The 17,458-nt window shown below is 48.5% G+C and overlaps 1 protein-coding gene across 1 annotated transcript in view; it reads left to right on the plus strand.

Moving 5' to 3' along the window:
- PREX1 (phosphatidylinositol-3,4,5-trisphosphate dependent Rac exchange factor 1) overlaps positions 1-17,458 on the plus strand; it is a 254,992-nt gene that overhangs the window by 149,969 nt on the left and 87,565 nt on the right. The window contains exons 6-7 of the mRNA XM_007938333.2: positions 3,688-3,849; positions 12,615-12,748. Of these exons, the coding sequence (XP_007936524.1) occupies positions 3,688-3,849; positions 12,615-12,748 (296 nt within the window). The remainder of the gene's footprint in view (positions 1-3,687; positions 3,850-12,614; positions 12,749-17,458) is intronic.

Here is a 17,458-nt window from a genome sequence, read left to right on the forward strand (position 1 = left end):
TATCTTCTGTGTCTGTGTCAATTGGTTTCCCTTGTCTTTGTTGAAGAGGGTCTGTGCAGTCCTTCTGCCTAGTCCGCCATCTTGCCGGAACTCTCTCGAGTTTGGTTTTTTTGAGTTTATTCTTAAAGAAGACTCCAGAACATGTTATTGAGACAGTGATGGGAACTCAGTCCCTTGATTGAGCAGCCCACGCACAGGTGGGAAGGCTTCTGTTGGAGACAGACATCCGCCTCTGGCATTGGTCCACATGCGGGCTTCGGGGTCTTCCAGATCCAATGGGCTGCTTTGTAGGTGGGCATTCCTCCCAGGATGCTTAGCGGGCAGCTCTTGGGTTCCTCCCACACCGGCTCTTCTCTGGGCTGAGCCCTGTAGCTTTATGTCATGTTTCCCCTTGAATGTGGACTTTCAACACCATAGTCTGTCTCCTTTGACCCTGACTTTTTCCTAACTTGTCAAGACAGTATGTTCAGTGCTGATTTGAGTAGGAGCCTCCTTACTGCTCTCCTTTGGATGTTCAGCCTCTGGTAGTGCCACTCAGCTCCCATTAGCTTGGAAGGCACCCGCATTTCGCAACCCGACCTCTCTGCACCTCAGTTTTCACACCTGTCAGTTGGGAACAGTCACAATACCTACCTCACAGGGTTGGTGTGAAGATTAAATGAGTTTGACAGAGAGTCAGCATTCACTAACTCTTAGCGTTGTGTTGTTGTGGAAGTGGTGATAGTCTCTTACTTGTCGACTGTTCCCTTCTAGACTGTCCTCCCTAGCAGGGTCTCTTACTCTCTCCTACTCCCCAGGGCTCAGGCCACAGACTCGCTGCTCAGTCGCTGTTTGCTGAATGAAGACTGAGTGGAAAGACTTCCCCTCACAGAGCTCTCCCCTCAGCGTCCTGCCTGCTCATCTCACTTCCTCCTTGGAGCCCTTCCGGGTTGCTCTGGAGCACACTGTCCTTCCCCTTCCCTGATGACTCATGAGTGTTTTCACCACATGGGGCCATTCTGTGGTCCTCCTCACCTATGTGGGAGTGTTCTTCCCCTCCAGAGAGCAGGGCCCCATCTTCTTCTGCCCCTGTTTCCCCTGTGGCACGTTGCTGGGCACACAGTGGGAGGTCAGTAAGCCTCCAGGGTCCTGATGCTGCAGAGCGCCTGGGCCTTGGGGTCGTTAGGACCTGCTCTTTGGAACAGAGTGGTCTGCTCAGACAGGGCAGAATTGACGTGAATAGAAGGGCCAAGTGCTGGAGCTGGGTTTCTGCGGGGAAGGAGCCCTGGTGGCGCAGTCGTGAAGCACTTGGGTGCTAACCATAAAGTCAGTGGTTTGGTCCTACTAGCCATTCCGTGGGAGAAAGATGTGGCAATCTGCCCTGGAATCCCTGTGGGGCAGTTCTACTCTATTCTGTAGGGTCACTTTGAGTCGGAATGAACTCAGTGGCAGCGGGTTTTTGGTTTTGGGCTTTTCTGCAGAACATCTTAGCATGATACATTGGCTGCTCACAGTCACAGTTCACATGTGGTGTTCTCCAAGACCAAGACTGATGGCTGCCAGCATGTAGGGACCGTTTACCATGCACCAGGTACTTTACCTGCAGTGTCTCACTTACTCCTCACATACCGAGAGCTGAACCAGACGGACCCCCTGCTTCTCTGAGACCTTGGGTGATCTAGCTGGGCCTCGCTCCCCCACCTGTGAAACAGGTGGTAGAACCTACCTCAGAAGCACGGAGTCAAGGATTGTGAGACATTGGCAGCCATCACCACCACTTCCATTATCTGGTGTTCAGATGATGAAATGGAGGTTCAGAGTGGAGGGGTGACTGGTCCGAGGTCACCCAGCTCTGAGGGGCAGAGCCAGCCCTCTAGCCACACTGCTCTGTGCTCGTAACCACCTCATGGGAGCGTGGTATCTGCAGAGACCTTATCTTTGACTCTGTGGCATTGGAGGGAGATGGGGGCGTTAGGGAGGGGCTGGGTCCGTTAGGCGTGTGTCTGGGTCAGATGATACGGACACTTATCTCTGCTGGCACGGTCCTGGACGAGAGGCTGGCAGGCTGGCAGTTGGGTGATTTGCCCTGGAAATCTTCCCTGCTGTCTGGAGGCTGAGTGAATCCCTTCTTCTTGGGTCCTCTCAACCCACTTGCTCTGTGGGTCAAATCCTTTGATTAAGACTGGCCTAAACTAACCTTTATAAATGGAGCTCTGGTGGCATAGTGGGTAAGGCATTTGGCTGCTAATCAGAAGGTCAGCAGTTCAAACCCACCAGCTGCTCCTGGAGGAAGATGAGGCAATCTACTCCTGTGAAGACTTACAGCCTTGGAAATCCAATGGTATCGCTATGAGTCATAATCGATTTGATGGCACTGAGTTTTTGGTTTGGAGCTCTGGTAGCATAGTGGCTAAAGCACTTGACTGCTAACCAGAAGGCTGGCGGTTCAAACCCACCAGCCACTCCTCGGAAGGAAGGTTGGGCAATCCTACTTCCGTAGTGATACTGCCTTGGAAACCCAAGGAGGGGTCGCTATGAGTCGGGGGCGACTCGACGGCAAATAACAACAACAACAACCACCTTTATAATATCCTAGCCTGTGCCTGTGGTGAGGGTGGAGGTAGAGTTACAGGTGGTGGGGGAGTGGTGACCACTTGACACTCCCCCTCCTAGATCCCTGTGAAGTGGAGTGTTTTTTTTTTTTTTTTTTAAATGCCCAATTTACAGATGAGAAAACTGAGGCTGGGGTTGCTTCTCTGATTGACTTTTGCTTTCTCATTTACATTGCTCCAGCCACACGACCTCCTAGCAGCTCCTGCTATACATTACATGACCCCCGCCCCCCTTTGCATTTGCTATTCCCTCCACAGATTTTTGCGTTATTCAGGTCTCTGCTCAAATGCCACCTTCTCAGAGAGGCCTTCCCTGACCTCTTTTTGAAATAACTCCTCCCTTCTCAAGGCCTCCTACCTCCTCAGTCTGATTCATTTGTCTTCATAGCATTTGTCACCATCTGACTTGGTATTTGAACCCCGGTGGCTCAGTGGTTCAGCTTGTGGCTGCTAACCGAAAGGCTGGTGGTTCCAATGCACCAGACACTCTGCAGGAGAAAGAGGTAGCAGTCTGTTTCTGAACAGATCGACAACCTTAGAAACCCTGTGGGGCAGTTCTGCTCTGTCCTGTATGGTTGCTGTGAATCAGAACCAACTTGATGGCAGTGGGTTTGGTTTAGTTTTGGTTTGGGTTTGACCTGGTATTAAATCGTTGTTGTTGTTATGTGCTGTCGAGTTGGACCCGACACGTAGCGACCCCTCCTTGGGTTGCCGAGGCAGTATCATTATGGAAGTAGATTGCCCAACCTGCCTTCCGAGGTTAGCAGTCAAGTGCCTTAGGCACTATGCTACCAGAGCTCCTTGGTATTATATACTGGACTTTATTTTGTCTCATCCCCTTCCCTGAATGTAATATTCATGAGGTGAAGAATTTTTGTCTGTCTTGTTCACAGTCCCTAGAGCCTGAAACAGTCCTGTGTGGAGGAGGTGTTCAGCAGACATTTGTTGAATGAATGAATGAATGAGCAGTGTTTTCCAGTGCCAGGCTACACAGCTTGTGTGTAGCAGAGCTGTGACTTGGCTCCAGGCTGGGTGACCTGGTGACCGTGTTTGGTTCCTACTGGGCTGACTTCTCTCATTCCTGCCCCCACACCAGGAGCTGGCCAAGAGGACCCCCGGCAAGCACCCAGACCACCCTGCGGTCCAGAGTGCCCTGCAGGCCATGAAGACTGTGTGCTCCAACATCAATGAGACCAAACGGCAGATGGAGAAGCTGGAGGCCCTGGAGCAGCTGCAGTCCCACATCGAGGGCTGGGAGGTGTGTACGTGCGGAGCAGTGGTGGGGAGTGTTGCCTCCCAGGGGCCCCAAAGGAACGTGGCTGTGGATACAAGGCTAGCAGCCTGCAGCATACATTGTTTGGCCTACACAGTGTTTATAAGGAAATACTTTCAAGTCAGTTTCTAATTAAGTCTGTGTAGAAATTCTAATTTTAAGCTTCTAAAGAAAATTGGTAACACTGGGCCCTCATTTTCACAGCAGCAATTGCTGGCGCTCCTAGTTCTCCTCAGTCCCCACTACTTCCTATTGTCTTCCCACTTAGGCTCCGTCACATGATGCCTTACCTGCCTGGTACACACAGGCCTGTGAGCTTTTGTCCCCAAGATTAAAGGTAGTGGTTACGTGCCCATGCCAGGAGTTGAATGCCTTGTGGGGTAACTTTGGACAAAAGCTTTAACTTCTCTAAACTTCACTTCCCTCTTGTATGCCTGGTATGTAGTATGTGCTCAGTAAATGGTGAGTATCATCGTTGTCAGGGGAGGGATGAGAAGCTTGAACTCTTCTCTCTCTTACAGACGTAACTTATTTGTTTGAACCCCACCTCTTCCTCAGATTTTGAAAGGTTTCCTATGAACCGGTAGAATGAGGTAGAAAAATCTGAATAAATGAAAAGTAAATATTGCAGTAGATACAGCTGGAATGGGAGGGAGATGAAGAACAATGAGGAGAGACCCTGAGTCATCGGCCTCACAACCCTTTGGATTTTCTGGGCCTTCAAGACACTTGCTATGTTTGGGATTTCTACTTTTGTCCTGTCTCTCTGGAAATCTGAACTGTGACTCAGTGTCACAGCCAGGTTGACGGTTAATCTGCGGAGAGAAGGGTGGTCTGTATTCAGGGAGGAGGTAGACATTGTTTATTGGTGGTTGGCATGTGTCCTGGCCTCCTTCCACTGGGCCTTCCTGCCCTGCCCAGGGGAGAGCCAAGAGCTGTGTTCCCCGGACACCCTTGTATTTTACAGCCCACACTTAGGGTCTGAATTGGAGTTTGGCCAAATTGTGATGCAGTTGCTTGCAGTTTGTAAGGTGGGAGTAGGGTGGAGGCTCCCTCTCTGCGGTTTGTGCAGCAAAGCCCAGCTGTGGCCACTCCTGGCTTTCTGTGGTAGCGTTAGCAGAGGTCATGCCAGGTTCTACTCTCCTGGATGTGGAGCAACAGGGAGGGCAGGGTAGGGGGTTTCTTTTTTTTTGTTTTGCTGATGTGTGTCTGGCAGGCATAGGCCTGGATCCGGCCTGGGTGTGCTTTCCGGGAGTACTGGCTCTGACAGGTGACAGTTTGATTCTCCTTTTCTCAATGTGGCAGAGGTGGTGGCTCACCTGGTGGGCCAGCTGTGCAGTGAGTCAGTTTTCTGGGAGCCCCAGGCTGGAGTCCTGGCTCCTCTAGCCCCTTCAGTGGTCGAATAAGCCCCTCAGTCTCTTCTGCTTAAAGTATGTAGCTTGCTTTCTGTTTCCTGCAGCTGAAAGTTGCATGAAACGCAGCTATGCTCATTAGGATGTGTTCTCTGAGGACTGTCATCCCAGCCTCATGAGGGTCTTTGTGTGATCTTTTTGGCCTTCCCTGCCTGACTCCAAGATGACAGCAACTCCAGGCATTGTGTGTTTAAAAGCAGGAGGCAGGTGGACTGCAGCAGTGAGAGGGCACTGTCCTCACATAGAGGAATATCTTTCCCGAAGCCCCAGGGAGACTTCCCCTTCTGTGTCATGAGCCAGAACTGGGTCACTTTCGGCAAACGTGCCAACCTTGAGAGGAAATGGAGTTGACTCATTTAAGCATCTGTCTGTTTAGGCTCTGAGCTTCCTGGCAGCCAAGGTGAAGAGAGCAATACACATACATTGCCTAGCATTCATTGTCCAAAAGGAGGAAGTAGAGCAGTTCTTCTGGCAGACAGAGCATTTCCTGACACTCAGCTGGAAAAGAAGTTTCTCAATGTGAGCTCCTGGGGGAGGGTGTTGAGCAAACTCCTTGGCAAACCCAGCAGAAGTGATTTCTTGATGGCTCCTGTTAAGGGCTTAAGAAGTGAACTAAGGGTCTTTCAGGCCCTTTTAGACCCTGAACATCTGTAGTTTGAGAACTCCACGATCCTTATTTTGGTCATCGTTTCTGAGTGGAGTGGGAAATGAAGCATCCTGGAGTACGGACAGCTACAGTGATTGAGCCCCTATTACATACTATTACCTACTTCCAAAGCCAAACCTGACCCACTGCTGTCAAGTCAATTCTGTCTCACAGCAACCCTGATTGGGTCTCCAAGGCTGAAAATCTTTCCAGAAGCAGACTGCCCCATCTTTCTTCCATGAGCATCTGGTGGGTTTGAACCACCAACCTTTTGATTAGCAGCCAGATGCCTTAACCATCACACCACTTCCAATACAAGGAAGTATTATCACCTCCATTTTACAGCTTAGGACACTGAGGCCCGGGATTTGGTTTGCCTCAGGCAAGTCTGTCCTGCTCTCTTGACCTCATTTCCCCCTGTTGATCTAATCACATATGTGAGTTTCTCTCCTGGTGTTATTTTGAGGAGAAGCAAGTTGTGGAATACCAATGTTTATGGAAGATGGCTTTCCATGCAGTAGAAAGGTTTGTAAATACAGTTTGATCCTCAAGGTGACTTGAGAAGATCATATGTTCTAGCTAGAAAAAGAGAATGTTTAAAAGTGAAGCTAATTATAGTGGCTCCATGCTCTCAGTAGTTAGAACCTCAGGAAGCAGACAGTATGGCTTAGGGTGTAGTTTACAGCGAATGGTGGTGGTTGCAAATCCCTATTGCACAACCCTTCTTGAAGATGCTGAAGGATTTTCTTTGACCTCTTGCCCGATCTGATTGGCTGGTTGTCTTCTCTGCCTTGGAATGTGGCTGACAAGGGGCTTATACTCAGGCAACAGGCATCTTCTCTGGGCTACGTCCTTGCTGTTTGCTTGGGCTTTTGATCAGTTTGATCTCTGATCCATGGTTTCTTTGGAAGATCCTATGTAAGTCACTTGCCCCTCCCCCTTTTTTTTGCCATGAGGACTGGTACAGTTCAAACCAGATAAATTAATCCACAGATCCTATTCACTAGCACAAGGAAATGGCAACATGCCACAATACCTTGGAAGGGAGCGAACAAGTCAGCCCCCTGTACGGAGTTTCCCCATCTGAAAAGTCTGGATAATGGCAGTCCCCACTTTGTGGGGTTGGGGTTGACGTACACGGAGCACTCAGAACAGTGCCTGGCTCAGAGCAGATGCACAGTCAGCATCCGGAGGAGCTCTGAGTTGGTAGGATTACTTTCTCATTTTTTTTCAGATGGAAGAATCCCCATGTAGCTTTGGTGAGAGCTCATCTCCAGTGTGGCCTGACTCTCCTGCAGAGGGACATCACAGATCCAAGCCCCATGGGCTTCTGTGTGAAGTTTGCAGGAATAAAAAGAAAAGGGATGTTCTTAACCAGAAAGAAACAGCACGTTACTCTTGCTGGCTCTAGGTGGCCTGATTCAAGAGACGATCAACTGCTCACAGACACGTGGAAAGAAAGAAACAGGAGAGCACAAACATGAAATCATTGAAAAGGACCCGAAAGAGAAGTTTTCATATTCCTTCCACGTTCCCTGGGATCCATCTCCTTGTGCTCCCTGAGGAATGTGGGCTCTCCCCTTTGGAAGACCCTTGCTTTAGACTGACAATTGTATAGAACACTGTTCAGGCTGTCTCCTGAGAGGCAGCCAGGACAGAGGTTAGTGGTTAGGGGAGCAGGTTCTAATCCCAGCTTGCTAGCTGACTAGCTGCGTGACTCTGGGCAAGGCCCTTTACTGCTCTTTGCCTCAGTTTGCTCATCTGTGAAATGAGGGCTTGAAGGAGTTTGTACAAGATCCTTAGAATAGTACTCAGCATGTATTAAACCCATTGCATGCAACTTTTGTCATCTTCCCTAAATACTAGTTACTTCGGCTTTAGCGAGCCTATGTTATCTGGAATGGGGTCTTGGCAGACATCTTCCCTGTGTATCTGATTCTTACAATCACCCTCGACTTGGTTTAGAAGAATCTAATCTTAGATTAGAAGAATCTTGAGCCTGAGGGGCTGGCTAGGCTTCTCAGCAGGGCTGGGTGGACAGAGGCATTGCCCTGTACTGGGCTTGGCATTTCAGACACAGTTTGCTGGGTCGTTATTGGCTGAGGCCAGAGAGGCATCATCCTAGGTTGAACCTGCTTCCTCTCTGCCCCACAGTCCCCTAAGACCTTTGTGACTTCGGGGCCCTTGGGACCTTGGGGCCCAGGGGGCTGTAATTGGTCAGGCACCAGTTCAGACACGTTTTGTTGTTAGTTATGTCGACTTGGCTCTGACTCACGGTGACCCTGTGTACAACAGACGGAACACTGCTTGGTCCCAGCCCGTCCTCATGGTGGTTGGTGTGCCTGAGTCCATTGTTTTGGTCACTGTGTATTTTGAGTGCCTTCTAACCTAGGGGGCTCCTCTATTAGACAGTGTTCTCTTGGGACCCAAAGGATTTTCATTGGCTAATTTTTGACATTAGAGCACCAGGCCTTTCTTCCTCATCTGCCTTAGTCTGGAAGCTCTGATGAAATCTGTCCACCAGGGGACCCTGCTGGTATTTGAAGTATACAACATACCTTGTGGCGACATGCAAGCCACCACAGTATCACAGACTGATGGAGAAGCTGCTAAACCCCCTTTAGAGTCCGGAAGGGCTGGTGGGTGGAGTGAATGAGGCGGGAGGAGGCTGTGGCCTGCAGGAGGGCTCATCTTGGACTGCTCTTCAGCCTGAGGCACATGCCTCATCGGCCCTGTTTGCGAGGACACTGGGAGTCCAGGTTATCACGGAAGCCTGAGCTCACCCTGGGCAGCAGCCTGGGGACTCTGTTAGCCAAACCTCTTGATTTTCTACATGTTCTGATATACTTTGGGTGCCACATGGCCACCCAGCTGCTTGGCTTGTTACCTAGCTGGGCCGCTGTGCTGTGGGACTCAGAGATGTGCCTGTGGCGTGCACGTGTGCGTGCCCGTGTGGGCCCCTGGCCAAGCTGGGCACAGGGATTGCTGTTAATGGCTCCAGCCCTGGGCTGCACAGCTGTTGGCCATCAGGAGGCTGGTTTCCTAGGACCCTGAGTGAACCCTGGAGGGCACTGTTGGGATGAATGGTGTGCTGTGCCCAGCTGGGCTGTGAGCATGGAACAGACCAGCGCCAGTGGCAGCGAGAAAGGTCTCGACGGACGGGAAGCAGACAGTCTGATTTCCTCATTAGTTCCCTTTTTGCATCTCAGCAAAAACAGAGTCAGCAAAGCTCACTGGTGTATATGAACTTTGTGTGTGTATGTTTTCCCGAAAGTGAGAACAGATTCATTATTTTTTTTTAGTTACTGGTAACTTACCAATCATTCTAATGCCATTACATTTTATACCCTTGAAAATTTTCTCTATGCATGTGTACAAATACCAATTTTAGAAAATTCTTGAAAGACAGGGAGCATCTATACCTACAGTTTCCCAGCCCAGGGTGTATTTTTCACGTCAGTACATGCAGATTTCCGTCACCATTTTCAGTGGTTGTACTGTTCGTTTTTGAAGCAGTTACTATAGTCACTTGGAGTGCTCTCTGTTGTGAACCCTGCTGTGATGAATGCCCTCACTCATGGGGTATGAGCATCTTACTGCTTCTGGATCTTGAGTGTTTGGGGAAGGAGATTCTTGCAAACAGTTCTCCCTCTCATTTTCTTGAGTTCATTTCTAAGTGCACACCGTGCCTGTACCCCTCCTTCACTGTAATCTTCAGGCTGCCAAATGACCCTCCCCGAAAACACCGTTTTCCCTGGGCCAAAATGGAAATGCCTGCCATTGATGGCCTCCATCCTTACCTTGATGTGTTAGTTAAAGTATGTATTTGACTGCTGCAAGGAAGAGATCCTACATGAGATGAGGAGTCCCTGGTGGTGCAAAGGGTTAATGCACTTAGCTGCTAACCAGTCGTTGGAGGTTCAAGTCTACCCAGAGAGGCACGTCGGAAGAAAGGCCTGGCTGTCTGCTTCTGGGAAAGATCAGCCACTGCAAACCCTAAGAAGCACAGTTCTACTCTGACATACTTGGGGTCGCCATGAGTCGAAATCAACTCTCTGGCAGCTGGCGGCATGAGATGAAAGTCTATTTGTCAGTAGCAGTGCAGAGGTGGGCAGTGCGGGCCATGGGTGGGGGAGGCTGTGCTCCATCAGCACCCAGCTTCTTCCCCTCTCCTCCTCCACCATCTGTGAGGATGTAGCCCACCACCCCGTGGCTGTCTTCCAATCAGCCTGTAAAGAGAAGGAAAGAGGAAGACGAGGGGAAGCAATTTGCTTTCAAGGAAGTAGATGTGGAAGTGGGCCAGCAGGTGATAATTTAGTCATGTGACCTCACCTGATCCAAGGGAGGCTGGGAAGTGTAGTCTGAATGGGCAGTCAAGGGCCAGGTGGAACTTCTCCTGCAGAGGAAGAGGATTGGTGGACAGCTGGGGGGCTGTCTCAGCTCTTTCCAACCTCTTCTCTCTTGGCATTTTGGGTCTCCCTGGCTCTGCCTGGTCCTCTCAGAGCTCTAGCCAGTTCCCTGTGGTCCCCGGCCCCTGAAGATCCCCTTCCAGCTGGGACCTTCCCTAATCCTGATCTTCAGCCTTTTATATTTTTTTTCCCCAAATTAAAAAATAATTTTGACCTTGATTACATTACTTCTGATGTGCAGGCAGCACCTGTATCTGTTGCCAGATTTCCCCTCCCCTTTAGCAGAAGCTCAGTGCCCCCTAAGCAATGACTCCCTCTTCTCTTCCCTCTCACCCCTAGTGACCATGAGTAAACTGTGGTCTCTGTACCTTCACTTAGTTTAGAAATGTCATGTAACTGGGATCATACAGTATCTGTCCTTTTGTGACTGACTGACTTTGCTCAGATAACATTTTCACAGTTTATCTGTGTTGTAGCATGTCCCACAACGTCATTTCTCCTTACGGCTCTTCGGCCTCTTTATCTTGTTGTTCGGTGCCGCTGAGTTGGGTCTGACTCATAGCGACCCTGTGTACAACAGAACCAAACACTTCATGGTCCTGTGCTAGCCTCACAGTCCTTGCTATATCGGAGTCCATCGTTGGAGCCACTGTGTCAATCCATATCTCATTGAGGGCCTTCCCCTTTCTCACTGACCCTCCACCTTACCAAGCATGAAATCCTTCTCCAGGGAGTGGTCCCTTCTGACAACATGACCAAAGTAGGTGAAACGAAGTCTGGCCAGTCTCACTTCCAAGGAGCATTCTGGCTGCACTTCCTCCAGGACAGATATGTTCCTTCTTCTGTCAGAGTCCACGGTACTGTCAGTATTCTTCACCAACACAACTCAGAAGCATCAACTCTTCTTTGCTCTTACTTATTCATTGTGCAGCTTTCACATGCATATGAGGTGATTGAAAATACCATGGCTTGGGTTAGGTGCACCTTAGTTCGAAGAGACATCTTTGCTCTTCAGCACTTTAAAGAGATCTTTTGCAGCAGATTTGCCCAGTGCAACATGACGTCTGATGTCTTGACTGCTGCTTCTATTGGTGTTGATTGTGGAACCAAGTAATATGAAATCTTTGACAACTTCAGTCTTTTCTCCATTTATCATGATGCTACTTATTGGTCCAGTTGTGAGGTTTTTCATTTTCTTTAGGTTGAAGTGTGATCCGTACTGAAGGCTGTAGTCTTTAATCTTCATCAGTAAATGCTCCAAGTCATCTTCACTTTCACCAAGCCTGATTGTGTCATCTGCATACTGCAGGTTGTTGATGAGTCTTCCTCCAATCCTGATGCTGTGTTCTTCTTCATATAGTCCAGCTTCTCAGAGTATTTGCTCAGCATACAGATTGAACAAGTGTGGTGAAAGGATGCAACCCTGATGCATTCCCTTCCTGATCTTTATCTTGGCATCTTCTGAGGTCCACCCTACTCCTCCCTGTTGCCTTCTCTGACCACAGCGCCCTGAACCTCAGTACATTACATCATGCACATTTGGTATCGTAGCCACCACCCCCTGCCTGCCTGGCCTCTTAGCCTCATTGTGTGGGTGAGGTTAGGGAACTGTGCCATCTCACTCCCATCCATAGTTAGATATAGCTTCTGAGTCCTTGCCCAATGAGTACTTGTGTTGCATCACTCACCCACTCAATAAGCATTTATTGAGCACCTACTGTGTGCCAGTGAGTGTTGCAGATTCTGGGAATACAGTGGCAAGTGCTTGATAAAAGATCTGTCCTTAGGGAAGTGGCATTCTTGTGCAGGAGATACAAAGACAAACCAAACTAAAAAACCAAACCAAAATCACTGCCAACGAGTTGGTTTCAACTCATAGTGACCCCTCCTTGGGCTTCCAAGGCAGTATCACTACGGAAGTTTGCCAAACAAAGACAAACCAAGATACAAGTAAATAAGAGGGAAGGGATAGGTAAAACAAGCCAACCCAAAACCAGAACAAAGACCAGATGTTCACCAGGGCCTGCTGGTAGCTTTGAGAGCTGGGCAAGTCAATTTACCTGCCTGAACCCCAAGTTCCTTCCATCACAAAATGGCCACATTCCTGGCATATTCACCAGTTGGAAGCCATTGGTCAAATTGTATTGGTTTTCTGTTGGCTGACAGATTTGCCCACAGAGGTGCATTTAGATTTTCGAGGGTGAAGGGGGGATGCCTCTGGGGAAGGAAGGTGCATTCCTGGGTTTACCAGCTCTCCTCCTGTGCCCCTTCTCACCCCCTCAGGGCTCTAACCTCACGGACATCTGCACCCAGCTCCTCCTGCAAGGGACTTTGCTGAAAATCTCTGCGGGCAACATCCAGGAGAGAGCCTTCTTCCTGTTTGACAACCTCCTGGTCTACTGTAAGCGGAAATCCAGGTGAGTTGCTGGGATCCCGGGGGTGGGGCTGCCCAGATGGACCAGGAGGCTGGGATCGGGGCTCCCCTTGCCACTTTCTTTCATTGTCACCTGGGGCTTGTCACTTCCCCCTCTGGGCCTCTCTTTTCTCTTCTGTAAGTTGAGGGGTTTGTTCTGGATCAGTGCTGTTCAGCGGAAGTACAATACGAGCCACATACAGCATTTTAAATGTTCTAGCAGCTGCATTAAAACATGTGAAAAGAAGCAGGTGAAATGACTTTAAATAATATGTTTTATTTAACCCGATATAGCCAAAATAACCCAATAAGCCCCAAAGTATTATCATTTCAACATGGAGTCAATTAGAAAAATATGAGATATTTTACATTTTTTTTAAATTGTACTAAGTCTTTAAAATCTGCTAAGATTTTATACTTAAGGCACATATCAATTTGGACTAGCCACATTTCGAGTGCTCGGTAGCCACATGTGGCGCGTGGCTACTGTGTAAGTCTAGATGCTCATGGAAGGTTTGAGGTTCTTAGTGATATCAACATCCTGTGATTCAAGGATCCGAGGGTAGGGAGCTTGGGGGCTCTTCTAGCCATGAAACTTTTTTGAGGGAGAGTATTTTCTCCTCTTTGTGTCTTACACTACACCTTCTTGCACTCTGTAGAGTCTTAAGAACTGTTTACTTGGTGAATGGATAGGTAGAAGATTAGTGCAGATATGTGTGTGTGATTGGAAGTGCGAATGGTGGGATGGGTGGGTAAATGGGAGGAGGATGGATAAAAGGTTGGGAGTTTGGGAGATGAATGGATGGTAGATGAAGGGAGGGAAGGAAAGAGAGAGAGGTGGATGGATGAGTAAGTGGTTGAGTGGTTGGCAGTTTGGAAGATGACCAGGTGGAAGGATGAATGGAAAGTTGGGGGAATGTATGGATGTTTGGGTAGTTGGAGGAATGAAGGCCTGGTGAATTGGCAGGGCGTGTTTGGATGGATAGTGGACTGGAGGCTTTCATGTTTGGTTTGTTGAGAGAATGAGAACATGGATGGCTGGTTGCATGGTCATATAACTGGGAGCATAGGTAGGTGAAGAAGTTTAGGAGTTGGCGGAGAGATGGCTCATTAGATGGGTGTGTTGATGGATGGATGGTTGGTTGGTTGATAGTTGTCGAGGTGCTGAAACTTAGGTGTGCAAGTTTGGGTCATTGGATGTAGGAGTGGATGGGTAGATGAATGGTTGGATAGAGGGAAAGTTAGGAAATGGAGCGGTGAGTAGATGGTTGGAGGATTAGGGGCACGAATCAGTGGTTGGGTGGGTGGGTGGTGAGTGAGTGGGTAGATCTGTGGACGGACAGATTCTTGCCTTTCAGTTTTCTTACTCAACAGGTTGGTCTCAATTGACCCAAATAGCTCTTCTTGAGTTCTCCTTCCTGTTACTTTGTCTTAGGGGTGAAATGGTGACTTTCCAGGGCCGCCTTTACTCCTTTATCTAGCAAAAGCTAGAGCCAAAGGCTGAGGTCCAACCTCTGCTTCCAGCATTGCTCCTGAATTGCTTTTGTGGCCTGGCCATGCCCCTGAGCCTTGTTTTCCTTGTCTGTTTTTCCTGGCCTCCTAAGGTTGTGGTGAGGATACCCAGGATGAAGGGTGGATGTTCCATGCTCATGTGTTGGGCTCCCATTCTTTCCCTCCTTCAGCCGGGTCCCTCTGAGCCTCGTTTTCTCATCCGTAAAATTAGGAAGATCAAATCCTTTTTACAGCCGTGTTTTGTTATGATCTGGGTCCTTTTGATTGAATCCCTGTTCAGCCACTTGCATAGCTCTGTGACTTTGCCTCTGTGACTCAGGATCCTCATCAGTGAAATAGGACTAACTATCATGTCTACCTCATAGGGCTACTGTGAAGATTCAACATGTAACACATTTAAATAAGTTACATATTTAATGCATAATAAGTGCACAAAGGAAGGGTAGCTGCTGTTACTCTTGTTGCCTTACTTATATGCATCTGATCCTTACTCAGTGCAGTGGCATGGGAACAGCCCCTGGCACGTAGTGGGTGGTTTACGCACAGGCCCTTCCTCTTTGCCCTTCCTTCTTATTCTGGGGCTTCCTTCTTGTTAAAGGGCCTGGTCTCCCTCTTTTGCCACTTTGCATCTGGCTCAGCTTCTTATTCCCCATTTGATGCTTCATTCCACCCTCTCCTGTCTGCCTGTGTCTGTCTCATGTCCTCCTGTCCCCCCGTCAACGCCTTCTTCTTCCTCCTTGCTTCCTCCCTGTTCTCTCTGGGACCATCCTGAGAATCCCTCTCTGGTGGTTCTGAGCCTGCTGCCAGCATCCACCCCCGGCTCTTCCCTGCTGCCCCGCCCTGGGCTGTCAGAGGGAGGCACTTTTCCCAGAACACTGGAGTTGGGAAAACAGAATGTCCCTTCAGGCCTCTGTGACTGCTGCCAACTTCTGGCCGAGTTTGCTCAGCCTTTGGCTTACCCTGTTGGGGCAGATCTACCTATCAAGGTGGAGTAGGCGGATCCCCTGTGGGCCTTTTAGGGCCTTCCCTGTGGCAGCCACGGCTCCTTTAAGGTCACCCCCTGCCCCTGTTTTGGAACGAGCCAGGCTGATGGGAAGAGAAGAGCGTATCTGTCTCTGGAGAGACCCTGGCAGGCCGCTGGCATTCCTGCCTCTGGACAGGGAGCCAGAGGGCTGGGCTCCAGGAGGTCTAGGGACTGGGCAATGATGGATGGAACTCCAGGCTTGACTCTGATGTGGCCACAGGAAATGCCCTAAGCTGCTAGGTGTCTGCTGACTGTGCTTTTGTCTCTGCCTAGTTCCCTCAGGGCCCTGTCCAGGACGTAGGTCAGAGGAGGTCTCTGACTCAGAGTGTTTCTGGTTTAGTTCAGAATGTCACAAGTTGAGAGGATTTTAGTGCCTAAGGCATTTGACTACCAACCAGAAGGCTGGTGGTTCAAACCCACCAGCCACTCCTTGGGAGGAAGATTGGGCAACCTACTTCTGTAGAGATACCGCCTTGGAAACCCAAGAAGGGGTCGCTGTGAATCAAATTGACTTGATGGCATTGAGTTTAGTCTCCTGTTATACAGAAGGGGAAACTGAGGCCAGAGAGTACAGTCTGGTATATCTATGGCCTACTGACCATCTTAGAAGCTGTGTGACCTTGATCTCTATGTGACTCTGTTTTCTTATCTGTCAAATGGGGGTAAAAGTAGGCCCCATCTCACAGGAGTGTTTTTATAGGTTAAACCAAACCCGCTGCCCTCAAGTCAATTCCAATTCAGAGTGACCCTGTAGGACAGAGTCAAACTGCCCCCATAGGATTTCTGAGGCTGTAAGCTTTATGGAAGCAGACTGCCACGTCTTTCTGCTGCAGAGTGGCTGGTGGGGTCGAACCCTTGACCTTTCGGTTTGCAGATGAGCACTTTAACCACTGTGCCACCAGGGCTCCTTTTTTTAAAGATTAAGAGAATACATATAAAGTGCTTTCAGATTATGCGGTATATAGTATGTGAAATGGAAGAATTATAGGTAGGTGTTTTCACTTGGGTGTTTCTCACAGCCACACTCAAATTATTCCTGAAACAGGTCTCATCACAACTCCTGCTCCAGACCTTTTTCTCTCCTAGTTTTCTCCATTTTCAGTAAATAATCACCATTTACCCAGGAGCTCAGACCAAAATTGCGGTCATCCTTGTTTCTGACTTGCCTTCACCCCCATATTCCCTTCATCAGCAAATCTCTTCCATTCTCTTGTCAGAAGCTCAATGCAGTTCTAATTGAAAGTCCAGGGGTTGTGTGTGTGTGTGTGTATGTGTGTGTGTGTGAGAGAGAGGCGGGGGGAGAGAAAGAAAGAGAGAGAGGGAGAGAGACAAAGAGATAGAGACTGAGATAAGCGGATTGTAGAATTTATATGGAAATGCAGAGAGACAGAAATCACTAAGATAATTAAGAAGTACAGAGGACTTTTATTATTAGATACCAAGGCTTACTGTTAAGCCACAGTAAGGCAGTATGGTATTGGTGTAAGAGCAAGCAGATTGATTAATGGCATAAAATGGAGGTAGGCCTACTCACATATAAGCAATCATTTGAATTTCAGCAAAGGCACAATGCAGCTCAAGAAACAGTACTTGGCCATTTCAGCATCTAAAGGAAAAAATGAGTCTTGTTACCTACTGTGAGGTAGGTACCGTACACAAAAATCAACCTCAGATGGACTGTAGGGTTTAAATGTGAGAGATAAAGCAGTAAAGCTTCTAGAAGAAAACATAGGAGAGTATTTTTATGTTCTTAGAGTCAGCAAAAATTTCTTAAATAGGATCAACCAAAAAACCAAACTCACTGCCGATGCCTCCTTGGGTTTCTGAGGCAGTATTTCTACTGAAATAGATTGTCCAGTCTTCCTTTGGAGGAGTGGCTTGTGGGTTTTGAACCACCAGCCTTCTGGTTAGCAGTCAAATGCCTTCGGAACTATGCCACCAGAGCTCCCTTAAATAGGATAAAAAATATAATTATAAAGGAAAAATAGATAAATTGGAATGTGTTAAAATTAAGAATTGTGTTCATCAAAAATATTGCAAAGAGAGTAAAATCGGAATCACAGACAGGAAGATCATTGCAATATACAGCCGACAGCAGGTTCATCCCAAATATATGAAGAAGTCCTAAACCAAATTCAGTCCACTGCCTGTTTGTGTATGTAACGTTACATTGGAATA

This window comes from Orycteropus afer, unplaced genomic scaffold, assembly GCF_000298275.1.
Source record: "Orycteropus afer afer isolate SDZICR_OR568_19922 unplaced genomic scaffold, OryAfe1.0 scaffold00049, whole genome shotgun sequence".
NCBI classification, from domain to species: Eukaryota; Metazoa; Chordata; class Mammalia; order Tubulidentata; family Orycteropodidae; genus Orycteropus; species Orycteropus afer.